The 13,493-nt window shown below is 37.7% G+C and overlaps 2 protein-coding genes across 15 annotated transcripts in view; both read left to right on the forward strand.

Annotated features, from left to right (window-relative positions):
- LOC307113955 (serine/threonine-protein kinase Sgk3) overlaps window positions 1–6,920 on the forward strand; it is a 155,329-nt gene extending 148,409 nt beyond the window's left edge. For all 12 annotated transcript variants that reach the window (XM_079796003.1, XM_079796004.1, XM_079795999.1 and 9 more), the window contains 2 exons: window positions 2,020–2,109; window positions 5,027–6,920. In XM_079796003.1, the coding sequence (XP_079652129.1) occupies window positions 2,020–2,109; window positions 5,027–5,197 (261 nt within the window). In that variant the 3' untranslated portion in view covers window positions 5,198–6,920. The remainder of the gene's footprint in view (window positions 1–2,019; window positions 2,110–5,026) is intronic.
- Window positions 6,921–9,590: 2,670 nt separating this feature from the next.
- Window positions 9,591–13,493, forward strand: part of MCMDC2 (minichromosome maintenance domain containing 2) — a 36,166-nt gene continuing 32,263 nt past the window's right edge. Inside the window, exons 1-4 of one of the 3 annotated variants that reach the window (XR_013814901.1) lie at window positions 9,591–9,616; window positions 11,932–12,103; window positions 12,196–12,326; window positions 12,400–12,459. Coding sequence is in view for 1 of the 3 variants with exons in the window: in XM_079795810.1 (XP_079651936.1) it covers window positions 12,010–12,103; window positions 12,196–12,326; window positions 12,400–12,459 (285 nt within the window). In the remaining 2 variants the exon portion in view is untranslated. Of the gene's footprint in view, window positions 9,676–10,579; window positions 12,104–12,195; window positions 12,327–12,399; window positions 12,460–13,493 lie in introns of those variants that run through there. The other 2 variants (XR_013814902.1, XM_079795810.1) reach the window with 2 other exon arrangements.

Genomic DNA, 13,493 nt, shown 5'->3' on the forward strand with positions numbered 1-13,493 from the left:
TTAAGTTCATTTAAATTTCTCAGAAATTCTTTGGGGCTGTTGGCCAATTTGAACTTGAGCTGTGAGTAACAAACTTGTCTGCTACTGATTTTCTCCTCCTACACGTCCCAGTTCAGCAGATGGCTCTGTCAGCAGTTCTCGATCCAGCTTTGATTCCAGTCTGTTGTTTCAGTCAGTCTTGCTAATACTTCACACCTCCATGCCCCTTGGTCCTTTTCTTGAATTCAGAAATCGCAACCCTGGATGAATTCAACTGTCATCTCTGGGCTGCTGCTCATTGCTGAAGAAAGTTTCACAACTGGGCTAAACTTCGTGTGTGTGTGTGTGTGTGTGTGTTTACACTAACTAGAAATTTTTGGACACCAGTAAAGATGACACAGTTTTTAAGTAAGTGTTTATAATGAGGTGTTTATAGCCACTCATGAGGCCTTTTTGGTCTTTTGGGGAGGAGACACGGAGGAGGAGAGGTCTGTGATTCCAGCAGGAATTATTATACAACAAGATTTCAATGAGTGTTTAAAAAGAACCAAATAGGAGGAAGCACTTTGTGAGGTAAAACACTTATCACACAAATTAAAACTTAATACAGTGGAGGGAAGCTTGGTAAGTATGTCTACGTTACGTGTTCTTCACTCTGAAGCGTTTGCTACTGAAACCAGCATTAACACGAAAGAGTTTCTGGTACCAATTTTAATGCGTGTGTATGTCGAGGCTTCCCCACAGCAACAAGCAATTCTCAGACACCAGAACTGATAGGGTCAATTCTGACACTGTCTTCTCAGAGATAGAATCATATTCCATGAGTAAAGCGTTCAGACCTACAAGACAGCCCTCCATTTCAGATACCAGCCACAAGCCCAGGTTGTTACCTGTGCGTCCAACAGACTGGCTATAAATCGGGTTCCCATCATCCCTCCTTTGATTCAATTAATTTGCTAGAATGGCTTACCGAATTGAAGAAAACCCATTTACTTACTAGTTTACCGAATTATTATAAAAGGTACATGGCTTGTTTACCTCTTGAGCTGTACCTCGTGTGACCGTCCCCATTTTTCCCTGTACTGCAACCATCCTGGACTCTCATTTTCTTGACCAAGCTAAGCTCTTTGCCACCTCAGGGCCTTCATATTCTACCTGCAGTGTTCTCCCCTCATTCTTTTTTTTTTTTTAATTTAATTGGGGTGACATTGGCTAATAAGTGTACAGTTCTATAATACATCGTTTGCATATTGCACTGTATGCTCACCACCCAAAGTCTAGTCTCCCTCTATCACTATATATTTGACCCCTTTGTCCTCTTCCTCCTCCTACCCCACATCCCCTCTGGTAACCACCCTTCTGTTGTCTGCATCTATGAGTGTGTTCATTTGTCGCCTTTTTGTTTTGTTTCCTACATACCTCATTCTTTTATCTAGCTAATTCTTACTCATCTTTCAGAACTCTGGTCAGATATCAAAACCACCAAACTATGTTGGATCCTACTTTATACACTTCTGTGGCACCCTGCAGGGGAAAAAAGCTGGAATCAGTTCTTTGCCAACTTTTGATAGTAGCAACTCGGAGCGAAATACTTTAAATTTGTAGTAAAGTTCATCATCTTGGTTTTACCTCTGTCCTACAGTGTAAAACTCTCTTGCTTAACTTCTTACTTACCTCCCCCATTCAGATAATAATAATTATTATTTGTACCTATGTAGTACTTTCATCTTTTTATACCACTCTTATTTTTATATTTTCCATTTATCCTTAAAACAGCCTGTTAAGTATCTAAGGCAGAAATGTTAACTCTGTTTTACCTACGAAGAAACTATGATAGTGAAGAGGATAAAGTGTGTCATGTATACTCAGGTAGTCTTTCTGCTATACCACTTTGCCACATAAATAACATAAACATGTATCTAAAAAGAATTATTGAGGAACAAAATGGTAATGGTTTGGTTCCATAAAATTCTTCAGTGAGTACTTAATATATTCTTCAGCATTAGTTTAAAATGTGTTTTTTTTTCTTTAATATTCTAGCTTGAAATTCAGAATCATCCCTTTTTTGAATCACTCAGTTGGACAGACCTTGTACAAAAGAAGATTCCACCACCGTTTAATCCTAATGTGGTAAGTATATATCCAAGTCCTTCCTTCTAAAATAGTGAAATGTAGAACTGTATCTCATCATAATTTTAGCAAATATCTCAAAATCTAACCTGAGTGAAATTGAAATCAGTACGTAAATATATGCGAAATATGTCACTTCAGGATGACCAGTAAGATGATAGTTTTATTAGACTGATAAAAAATACCTTCCAGTACAATAATTGTGAAGTATTTGTAGATTGACTTATTTCATTTAGCTTATTCAGGAGTGACTGTTTCAGACATGGGTCCATTAGGGACAATTTCTGCTCCTAATTTCTAGCGTTTGCAATAAGAACCTTGGATCTTTAAGATTAATTTAATTTTTCTCTTTAAATTGAGAGTCCACTGAGTTTAGTTATTTGCAAATAAACGTGTCATCAGGTACATTGAAGAGTTAGGGATTCCTCCTAAGCAACCCTGGAAATGGCAACAGTGTTGACGTCAGAGTCAGGCACCTCCAGGTTTGGATCCCTGTTTGTTCTATGACTAATTAATTAAATTTTTAAAGCAAGACCCACAACTCAGAAGCCATAAGAAAAAAAATTGGTAAATTTGACCACATAAAATTTAGAAATATCTGCATAAAAAAAATAAAAAACACACACCTGCAAATAACAAACTGGGGGAAATTTCCTTAGTACATAAAGCATTCTTATAAGTCGATGAGGAAAAAAAAAAATGACCAAACATGGACAAAGGACAGTTTTGAAAAATAAATACAGGTAGCTTTTAAATATATGAAAAGATGTTGAAGGAATGCAAAATAAAATCCTTACAGGTTTTTTTCACCTAATAGATTAACAAAGATCAAAAAGTTAGCTATACTAGAATAAGATAGGTATTCTCATTCACTGTTCTCAATACTTGTATCCTTTTACTTAACCCTGACAACAATCCTATGAAATAGTACTGTTATTTTACACCATACTTCTGATGAGTGAACTTGGGCACAGAAAAGGTTAAGAAACTTGCTCACGGTTCAATTAAAGTTGCAGAACTAGAGTTTGAAGACAGAGCCTTCCCTCACTTTTAACATAAGAAATACGGTATTGTCCCTGACAGTACTAGCCATGAGCCATAAGGGCATTCTCAAAATATTTATAAAGTCAGGGAAGAGAACATCATCATTTATTGAGCACCTTCTACATGTCAGATTCTGCGAATTTTATGTATTAATGCATCAAATTCTCACAAGTTTAACAGACAGGTGGCAGGATTCTTATTTTACAGAAGAGGAGGCAAGCTTTCCTCTTATAGAAAAGATAGGGTAGTTTATATAAAGAATTCTAGCTAGCAAAACTCATAGCCAGAATTCAAACCTTTGTTTTATTTCAGAACCCCTGCTTTCTAAGGTTATATGTAAGAGTTTGGTGACATTATGTATATAATTTCTAGTCTATTTTCCTCTGTGGTGGAATTTATCATGTAGAAGGATAGAGCATTCTGGGTTTCCCTGGCTTCTGCTCTGCTGTTTGTAGACCTACCAGACTAACTATATCCTTAGCTTATAATAACTACTCTGAATCCCTATCTGTTCACCTTGGTTAGACTTGGTGAATTGAACTTTTTATATATATACTAGAGGCCTGGTGCACGAAATTTGTGCACTCGGGGATGGGGGGGTCCCCTCAGCCCGGCCTCCACCCTCTTGCAGTCTGGGAGCCCTCAGGGATGTCTGACTGACAGCTTAGGCCCACCCCACAGGGAGCGGGCCTAAGCCGGCAGTCGAACATCCTTAGCGCTGCTGTGAAGGTGGGAGAAGCTCCCAACACCTACGCTACACTCACCAGCCGTGAGCCTGGCTTCTGGCTGAGCAGCACTCCCCCTGTGGGAGCACACTGACCACCAGGGGGCAGCTCCTTCATTGAGCGTCTGCCCCCTGGTGGTCAGTGCGCGTCATAGCGACCAGTCATTCTGCCGTTTGGTCGATTTGTATATTAGCCTTTTATTATATAGGATTTTTTTTATTGATTTCAGAGAGTAAGGGAGAGAGAGAGAGAAACATCGATGATGAGAATCATTGATTGGCTGCATCCTGCATGCCCCCTACTGGGGATCAAGCTTGCAACCCAAGCATGTGCCTTTGACCAGAATCAAACCTGGGACCCTTCAGGCCGATGCTCTATCCACTGAGCCAAACTGGCTAGGGCATGAATTGAACATTTTAAAGCTTCCCTTTATCTTAGATCAGAGCTAACTAGAGCTCCAGGGATGGGCTTTAACGGTGAATCACCTGAATTTGCAACCCAATTTTATCCGTAAATACACTGGAAGGGGATAGGCCGTTCGCTTGTATCAAATTTGTAAAAGAAGATTAAGAACCATTGCCTTTGAGCCTAAGCTGACACCGTGCTTCATTTCCTAGTTTCCTGGTCCCTTTAGGCCTTTTGAGCTAAGGTCTCATCACTGAATGCTTCGTGACCTCTGTGGCACAAGAGTCACCTTTCACAATTTTACTTACAGCCCCTTCATTCCTTCATTAAAAGGCTTCATCTACCCAAAGTTGAGAAACTGGATGGGCAGGCATTTAATGGAAGCTCAAATGCAAAATACTATTCTGAAAACCTACCTGAACCCTTTTTCTAAACTTAGAGGTGATGAGTAGAGAGAAGGGGGGTCATAAGCAGGGACTGAGATGCATATTAACATTGGTAAGGACTCTGTTATGCTAGCTCTCCTTACCCTTCTCTCTCCTCGCCCCACCCAACAACAAGAACCTTACCTGTTAGAAGGACCTCACCTAAGGAATAAAAGCAGAAAATGTTCCAAAGCAATGATGAAGTAAGAAGACATCTAAACTTGCCAGGAATCAATATACAAATCCATGAAGGGTTTAATGGAGAACTAAATTAATGAAAAAGCTAAGGTGAATAATAGTATTCTTTTGATGTTTTAGGCAGGACCAGATGATATTAGGAACTTTGATGCAGCGTTTACGGAAGAAACAGTTCCATATTCTGTGTGTGTGTCTACTGACTATTCTATAGTGAACGCCAGCGTACTGGAGGCTGATGATGCATTCGTTGGTTTCTCTTATGCACCTCCTTCAGAAGACTTATTTTTGTGAACATTTTGCCATCCGGGAACCATGAGCAAATATAAGCCTATGTACAGATGAGACTGAAATTCCTGTTTGTGTTAATATATTCAAATATGTTTAGTGCCTCTTTTTTACATATGATGTTAACAACTATGAAAAATGTATTTTCTGCTGTATGTAAGAAAATAGTGCATTTCAAAGAGCTAAGTTTGGAATTAAAATTTGTACTCTTGTTTATTAAGCTTATTTTTAAACAGAAATTTTAAAAGCTATTGTTCTTAGCATTAACCTATTTTTAAAGAAAACTTTTTTGCTAATGACTGTTTTTCCCCCCAAGTTTACACTAACACCTACCCAAGATAGACTGTTTTTCAACAGCCTATTTCAGTTCAGTTAACATATATTAATGCCTTTTTAACTCTCTACTTTGATCTTTGTTCTCAGATCAGAACTATGCAAATTGTATGTGGTTGTTTAAGCAGAAACCATGTCTGTCCATAATAAATCGCTGCTTGCCATAATCAGTCTTGGTAGGATTAAAGTGTAAAAGCATAGTTAACACATTGGCTGCTAATTAACACTTTGAGTAACTGTTCATTCTGCAGGTCAAATTAAAAAGTAACAGAAGGAGGCCCTGGCTGGGTAGCTCAGTTGGGTAGGGCATTGTCCTGATACACCAAGGTTATGGGTACATACAAGAATCAACCAATGAATGCATAAATAAGTGGATCAACAAATCTCTCTCTCTCTCTGTCTCTCTCTGTCTCTCTCTCTCTCTCTCCCCCTCTCTCTCTCTCATCAATAAAAAGAAAAGTAACAAAAGGAAATCCTTTGCTTTTGAAATACCAATTTAAATTCATGAATTATTTTTCTTCTGGAGTAAAAGTAAATATTTAATAGTTGACATTTTAAATATTCCCAAACATCTGAAGGGTAATAAAGTACTGCTGGATTTATTTTTTTTTAAGGTGGTGCCAAAATGAATGTATCTGTGTCATGTATTTATATTACAAATACATTCTATTTATGTTCTTTTTGGTCTTTTGAATGTTTAATGTACTGTTAAGTAGGTCTAAATCTTGATATTTCGTTTTGCAAATAGCTTTTCAAAACTGTCTCCCTAATTGGTTGTTAAATGAAAAATATTGAGCTTTCTAGAATATTTACCTAATTGGGAATTAAAAGGTAGACTAGCAAATTCAGGATTAATATAAATGTTTACAGTTTTACTATAGTCTAACAGAAGTTAAAAATAATTCAGATAGATGCCTAGCATCTTATGTATCTTAGAAAACGTACGGGAAATTGGCCTTAAAGTCATACTAAAAACCAACTAACTTGTGTACTTGTAATTGTAAAAGAATGCTTTATCTTGGAATTCTGATTTTTAGTTTAGAGATTTTGTAAGTCATGTAGGAAACATCGTGAAAGAATTTAGTGACCCAGTTTAGGTGCTTCAAGAACAAGCATTCTTTCCATGTATTTCCTCTTGAGAAAGAAATCACAAAAGCATTTCACACCAATACCCTTTGGTTTAAAAATGTTCAGCCGAATGGGGGGAAGGGAGTGTGCTTTCCTTAGATATAATAATATTTGCATTCCATACACTGAATCTTCCTTTAGAAGTAAAACTTTAATAACAACACTGTAAATATTTGGTTTATTTGGTACTACTGTAAGTTCTCCTTTTATACAAAGCTCTTTGCTTATAAAGCAAAATAAAGACTAGTTTCTTGTATGATTTTTTTACTCAGCCACTTCTTAATTAAACTGCCAAAAATTCAAGTGCAATATTGTATATTTTTAAGAACAAATTTAAAATAGAATGTTGCTGTTTTTTGGATCTCAAAAAAATACAAATCTTACAGAGTGTAATAAAACTAGCAAAAAGATTAATGATCATCTAATGCATGTCATTAACATTAAAATTGGTGATAGTTACAATATCATTACAAAATGAAATATATATATAATTTTGTTTACTGATGCATATATATATATACATATATATATATATATATATATGGAAGACAAGTAAAATTTTAAATAGTTGAACATGTAAAAATTACTAGATTATTCCATATCGCAAGGTGATTATTCTTTTATTTGAAACCCTGAAGTGTACGCAGGTGAGTTTCAGGTGGCTTGAATACCTTAAAGTGATATGCCAAGTTTTGTGTGTAAGTGAAATCCACTTAGGGCAGGGATTGCTATATAGCTTTGTTCAGATGCTCAAAAGGATTCATTGCTATAACATGATAGGCTTCCTTCGCTGCCACCTTGTTCTTCTTTACTCACCTAATACCAAGAGAAATTACTCTCCAACTTCCCTGAAAGCATTTCAGTTGGAGATTTATGTCATTTACTAGTATTTAGCTTTTTTGTTTCTTACCAGTATTGTATAATCATCCATTTGTAATGCATTAAACATATTTCTCAGTAGGTGAAAGGTTTCTTACACAAAAATATTTCTCATTTTATTTCTTTACATTTTTGCAGAGATAAGTCAGAAAGAAATATAGCTGTCTTAACACGTTACCTTTTAGTTATTCAAAATCAAAATAGTGGAGAATAATTTAAAGCGATGTTACACAAAAAAGCCAACAGAGAAGTATAAGCTCAGCATGATATAGCAATAAAATAGCCAACCAAAGGGTCCTATACTAAAAAGTTATTTTTACATAATGTCTTGAAAATGATGGATCACCATACGAATCTTGAGGACTAGTGTAAAACAGAATAACATCACTCTACATAACCCCACTTATTGGAAGACCTAGACACAGTTGGTGATTTTAGAAACCTTGCATGCAAACATGACTTGGGAGTTTTTGTGGTAAACTCTCCTTTGCAGGAATATATATCATGGATTCATCATTTCTTCTAATGTATTTTCATAATTTTATTTTTATTAGGGAACAGATTTCCCCTTCAATATTAGTTAAATCTTTGTGAGAAAGTCTATAATGAGTTGTCAGCATTTAAGTGTATTTAGGCTTTTATTAACTCATGGAATCCAGAGGCTTATATACAGGAAAACACCCACTTGGTCAAATTTGATCGTGTTGGATTTGTTCATTCTTCCCAGATAGTAGGTATAGCCTTGAAGTGTTGGATTTTTTTCTTCTGCCTCAATGATAGTAATAATGCAACAATAACAGTTTACTTTGTTTACTGATGCATTGATGTTGAATGCTAGCAATTTATTTAGTAAGATATCCCCTAGCAGTGTGCCTAAATTAGATATCAAGTCCTAGCTGGTTTGGCTCAGTGGATAGAGTGTTGGTCTGCGGACTGAATGGTTCCAGGTTGGATTCCGGCCAAGGGCACATGCCTGGGTTGTGGCCTCCACACACACCCCTCCCTGTAGGGGGCGTGCGGGAGGTGGCCAATCAATGATTCTCTCTCACTGATGTTTCTATCTATCCCTCTCCTTTCCTCTCTGAAATCAATTAAAAAATAAAAAATAGATATCAAAAGCAAATAAACTGTTCTTGTTTGCAGATGAATATCTTTGTAGAAAATCCAATAGAACTTTAAAAAGTCCTGGAACTAATAAGTGATTATAACAAGATTGCATCATACAAGGTTAACATACAAAAATCACTGTCTTAATATACCAGCAATTTGAAATTAAAAACACCATTTACATTAGCAACCCCTCCAAAAAAAAAAAAAGGTATAAATCCTAATAAAACGTGTGTAAGATCTGTATAAGGAAAACTACCTTCTCTCTGACAGATTTGCCTATTCTTGACATTTCATATAAACAGAATCACAATATTTGGCTTTTTGTGTCTGGCTTCTTGCGCTTTGCATAGTGTTTTCAAGGCTCATCCATGTTGTAGCACGTATTAGTACCTCATCCCTTTTTATGGCCAATTGACTCCACTGTATGGATATACCACACTTTATCCACTTTTTTACTAATGACCCAATGAACATTCTTGTATAAATGTTTGTGTGAACGTCTGTTTCAAATTCTCTCATATCTATGTGTGTGTGTGTGTGTGTGTGTGTGTGTATACACACACACACACACACATATATATATATATATAAAAAATATGTGGCTTGGGCTTGGGATTGCTGGGTCATCTAGTAGCTCTGTTTAGTCTTTTAAGGTAGTCCCCGGAATGTTTTCCAAATTGACAGCCCCATTTTGCATCCCACTAGGAACGTTTCTATTTTGTTAAACAAACATGGGCACTGCTGGCCTCTGATAAAATGACAACCCATGGTTTCTATCTTTTTTGCTCTGCTTTGCTTTGCATGGAGAGAGCGGGAATGATTGAAGGCGCGAAACGCCTGTGGGCCCGGTTGCCCTGGTGACTGGGAGGCGCTGTCCCGGCAGCCCCCGCGCCGCCGCCAACGGACGGAAGCCGCGCGCGTGCGCGCTCGGGCTTCCCTGGGTCGCTGGCTCGGGGCGGCGCGCGGCTGGCGGAGGTCTGTGTGTGCGACAGCGGGTGTCCCGCATTCCTGGGCTGGGCCCGCGCCGTCCGGAGGTTGGCGCTGTGCGTGGGAGGGGTCGTGGACCCCTGGGTGCGAGGCCGGATTCGCTTTCGGCGGCGTTGGGTGTGAGGTGTTTTCCTTCTGACGTGGCCGGTAGCGAAGACCCGCTCGGGTCCAAGGGAACCGGCACTTGGGTTCTTTAGACTGTGAGGAATCGGCTAGAATTTGATCCACGTTCGCTTAGTTAATGCTTTCCTCGGGCTTGCAAGTCTTTTTCTCCACTTTCCCCACCCACGCCCAGGGCCGCTGCTTTACAGGCTGTTTTTTGTTTTTGGGGGGGTTTTTTTTGGCTTTTTTAAATTTTTTTTTATATTTTATTGATGTTTTTACAGAGAGGAAGGGAGAGGGATAGAGAGTTAGAAACATCGATCAGCTGCCTCTTGCACACCCCCTATTGGGGATGTGCCCGCACCCAAGGTACATGCCCTTGTCCGGAATCGAACCTGGGACCCTTGAGTCCGCAGGCCGACACTCTATCCACTGAGCCAAACTGGTTTCGGCAAGTGAGCCAAATTCTTTAAACTTAAACTTCTTCTAACGCCACTTCTTCAAAAGAAGAAGAAGACTCGCCCAGGCCGTGGTATTTTGTGGAAGAGCCACACTCAAGGGGCCAAAGAGCCGCATGTGGCTCGCGAGCCGCAGTTTGCCGACCACGGATCATGGGCTTCAAAAGCTTTCATAATCTGGTTGGGTCTCACCCAATCATTTCATTATCGACTAGAGGCCTGGTGCACGGAATTTGTGCATTGGGGGGGGGGGTCCCTCAGTGTGAGAGGGCGAGGCTAGGCCGAGGGACCCCACTGGTGTATGATCAGGGATGGGGAGGGATGCAGGAGGTTGGCCAGTGGGGGAGGGATGGGGGGAGGGGTGGGGTGGGAGGGGGAGGACTCAAGGACATGTCCAGCCATCTTGTTCAGTCCCCATCAGCCGGACCCCAGCAGCAAGCTAACCTACCAGTTGGAGCATCTGCCCCCTGGTGGTCAGTGCACGTCATAGCAAGCAGTTGAATATCCTTAGCATATCATTAGCATGTTATGCTTTGATTGGTTGACTGGATGACCGGACACTTAGCATATTGGGCTTTTATTATATAGGACTAGAGACCTGAAACACGAAATCCATGTAAGAGGCTCGGCCCTCGCAGCCCCAGCTGCCTCTGCTTGGCCCTCGCAGCCCCCACTTCATCCGGAAGGTTGTACGGACGGTTGTTCCACTGTTCGGCCATTCGGTCAATTTGCATATTATGCTTCTTTTATTATAGATAGCCTCCCTTCTTTCAGCCCCAGAAATCTTATGTCCTAATGAAGCACACATGTATTACCCTGAACACAGCATATGCTTTAAGATGTATTGTAGGAACTTATGGCCACAGAGACATGGACTCTGAAGTTTCCCCCTATGCAATAGCGGAAAGGACAGTCTCAGTTACTTTTCTTTGAAAAGTGGCCTAAACTCCAACGAGTAGGTCTAAAAACATATTTTACTCATTTGTATCCCCACTGCCTAGGACAATCTGGTATCCAACAAATAGTAAATGCCCAATAAATATTTAATAATGAATAAATGTGATGGTCATTATTTCTGACTTCTCTAAATTGACAACTCCTTGAACACAGGATCCACTCTTAATCATTTTACCCCTAGCACCTAACACAAGTATTGGCAGATATTGTTTCCAATTATGTTTGCTGTTCTTTAAATGAATTTTACATATTCCACCCTTCTTACTATGGTTTAATGTTTTTTAATGTTTTTTGGTCAGTATTGAAGATTTAAAGCCAAAAGAGGTTTTATCATCTGATACAACTCTTTCATTTTGATTTTCCCCTAGCAGCTAGGAAATGCTGGGTCTAGTACCAAGTTCTCAGATTTTGTAGGTTAACTATACTTTGTAATTTAGATTGAATTTATGAAATAACTTTTGCCACTTTCATTTTTTTTTAAACAACACCTGCAATTGGACCTCATCATCCAATATTTATTTCAGGAAGCATTTTTTGAATACCTACTCTGTAAAGAGACATTTGAGGCTGCTGTTCTTAAGTTTGCAATCTTGTAGAGATCCTTATAAATTAGTGTTGACAAACATGTGATTTGGCAAAAGAAAACAGTTTTGTTTCCCTTTGGATAGGGATTTCTTAAAGTTGGAAATTGTATTTTATTTTATCTCTCTGTCAATTTTAAGTTGCATAGCTTGTAAAGTTTTATTAGAGGTCTTCAATGTACATTTTAATTAATTTTATTTCTAGGTGTTCTCATCTGTAGTCTTTACCAGCCATTGTGGTTTAATCAATTAGTAACAGAGAAGAATCATTAACTAGGAGAAAATGTCCAATCTAAAAATGAAAGAGGCAGCCCTTATCTATCTTGACAGAAGTGGAGGGCTCCAAAAGTTTATAAATGATTGCAAATACTACAATGGTATGTTCAGCAAAGGTAACTTTATTTTAGAAACTTTAAAATAAATACCTACATATGACTATCCTCATTTTTGTATTTGTGTATTTTTACAGATTCAAAACAAAGTTATGCTGTCTATCGATTCAATATTTTAATAAACCCCTCTGATATTGTTGAATTAGATGCTGAACTTGGAAATCACATTTTACATCATCCTGTAAAAGCTGCTGAAGTTTTTCAATCAGTAAGTTAAAGAAAGCAATAATTTTATGCCACATGAAATTTTTGGTAACTTTTTTGTTTGTTTGAAATCACAGGTCTGTTTTATTGCTGTTAAGACTCTCTCATTAATTGGACAATTACAGACTGAAACTCAAGTAAGTTTTAGTTAAATTAAAGAAAGCAAATATACAATACCTTTAAGATGACTTAAAATAAATATTTTATATTCTTTTTTGTTTATTAAAATAAAATTTTCTAAGTTCAATGGAATATCTTACATACGCTTCTTTGTTTCCTGTATTATCACTTATAACATTAAACATTTTGATAATAAAATATTTCAAACATACCCCCAAATAAAGAGACTAATATGACAAACCTGCATATATCTGTCACTCAGATTTAATAGTTTATAATATTTTGCCATGCCTGTATCATCATTTTTTTTTAATATTTTAAAACAAATCCCAGATACTCTGTTATTTCACCCCTACATAGTTTAGTATCAACCTCTAAAAATTGTGGACGTTTTTCTTATATACTAGTAACCACAGTGACATTACCACCCCTTATAAAAATAACAATAATTTCTTGGTATCATTATAATATCAAGTGTGTATTTAAATTTACCTAGTTGAGGCCTCAAGAATGTCTCATGGTTAATTTGTTCAAAACAGGGTCAAAGCACAGTCTACACATTATAATTGATTTTTACATCTCACTAAATCTTAGTCTAGAGCCATTTTTCTCCCCCTCCCTTTTTATACCATTGAATTTTTTAAGAAACTAGTTAATTGTAAAATATCACATAACCTATATTTAACTGATATGTTCTTGTGGTATTTGACTTGCCCCCCTATACCCCATATTTCTGGAAAATAGAAGTTGGCTCTAAAGACTTGCTTAGATTGAGATTCAACTCATTTTGACAACAATACATCATAGTTAGTTTCATAGTTCATTACACTTCATTAGGAGAACTACCTGTTCTCCCAATTTTAGCGATGCCACAATTCATCAGTGAGTTTAGGTGATGTCAGCCAGATCCCTGCAATATACAGTTTCCCTATCACCTTCCACCTTAAGGTTTTTGCAGCCATTGATGATCATTACCTAGAATCTATTATTTCATTAGGATTGCAAAATTGTGATTTTTCTAACTTTAGCATCCTTTCAGAATGTATTAACT

This window comes from Cnephaeus nilssonii (assembly GCF_951640355.1).
Source record: "Cnephaeus nilssonii genome assembly, chromosome: 18".
Lineage (NCBI taxonomy): Eukaryota > Metazoa > Chordata > Mammalia > Chiroptera > Vespertilionidae > Cnephaeus > Cnephaeus nilssonii.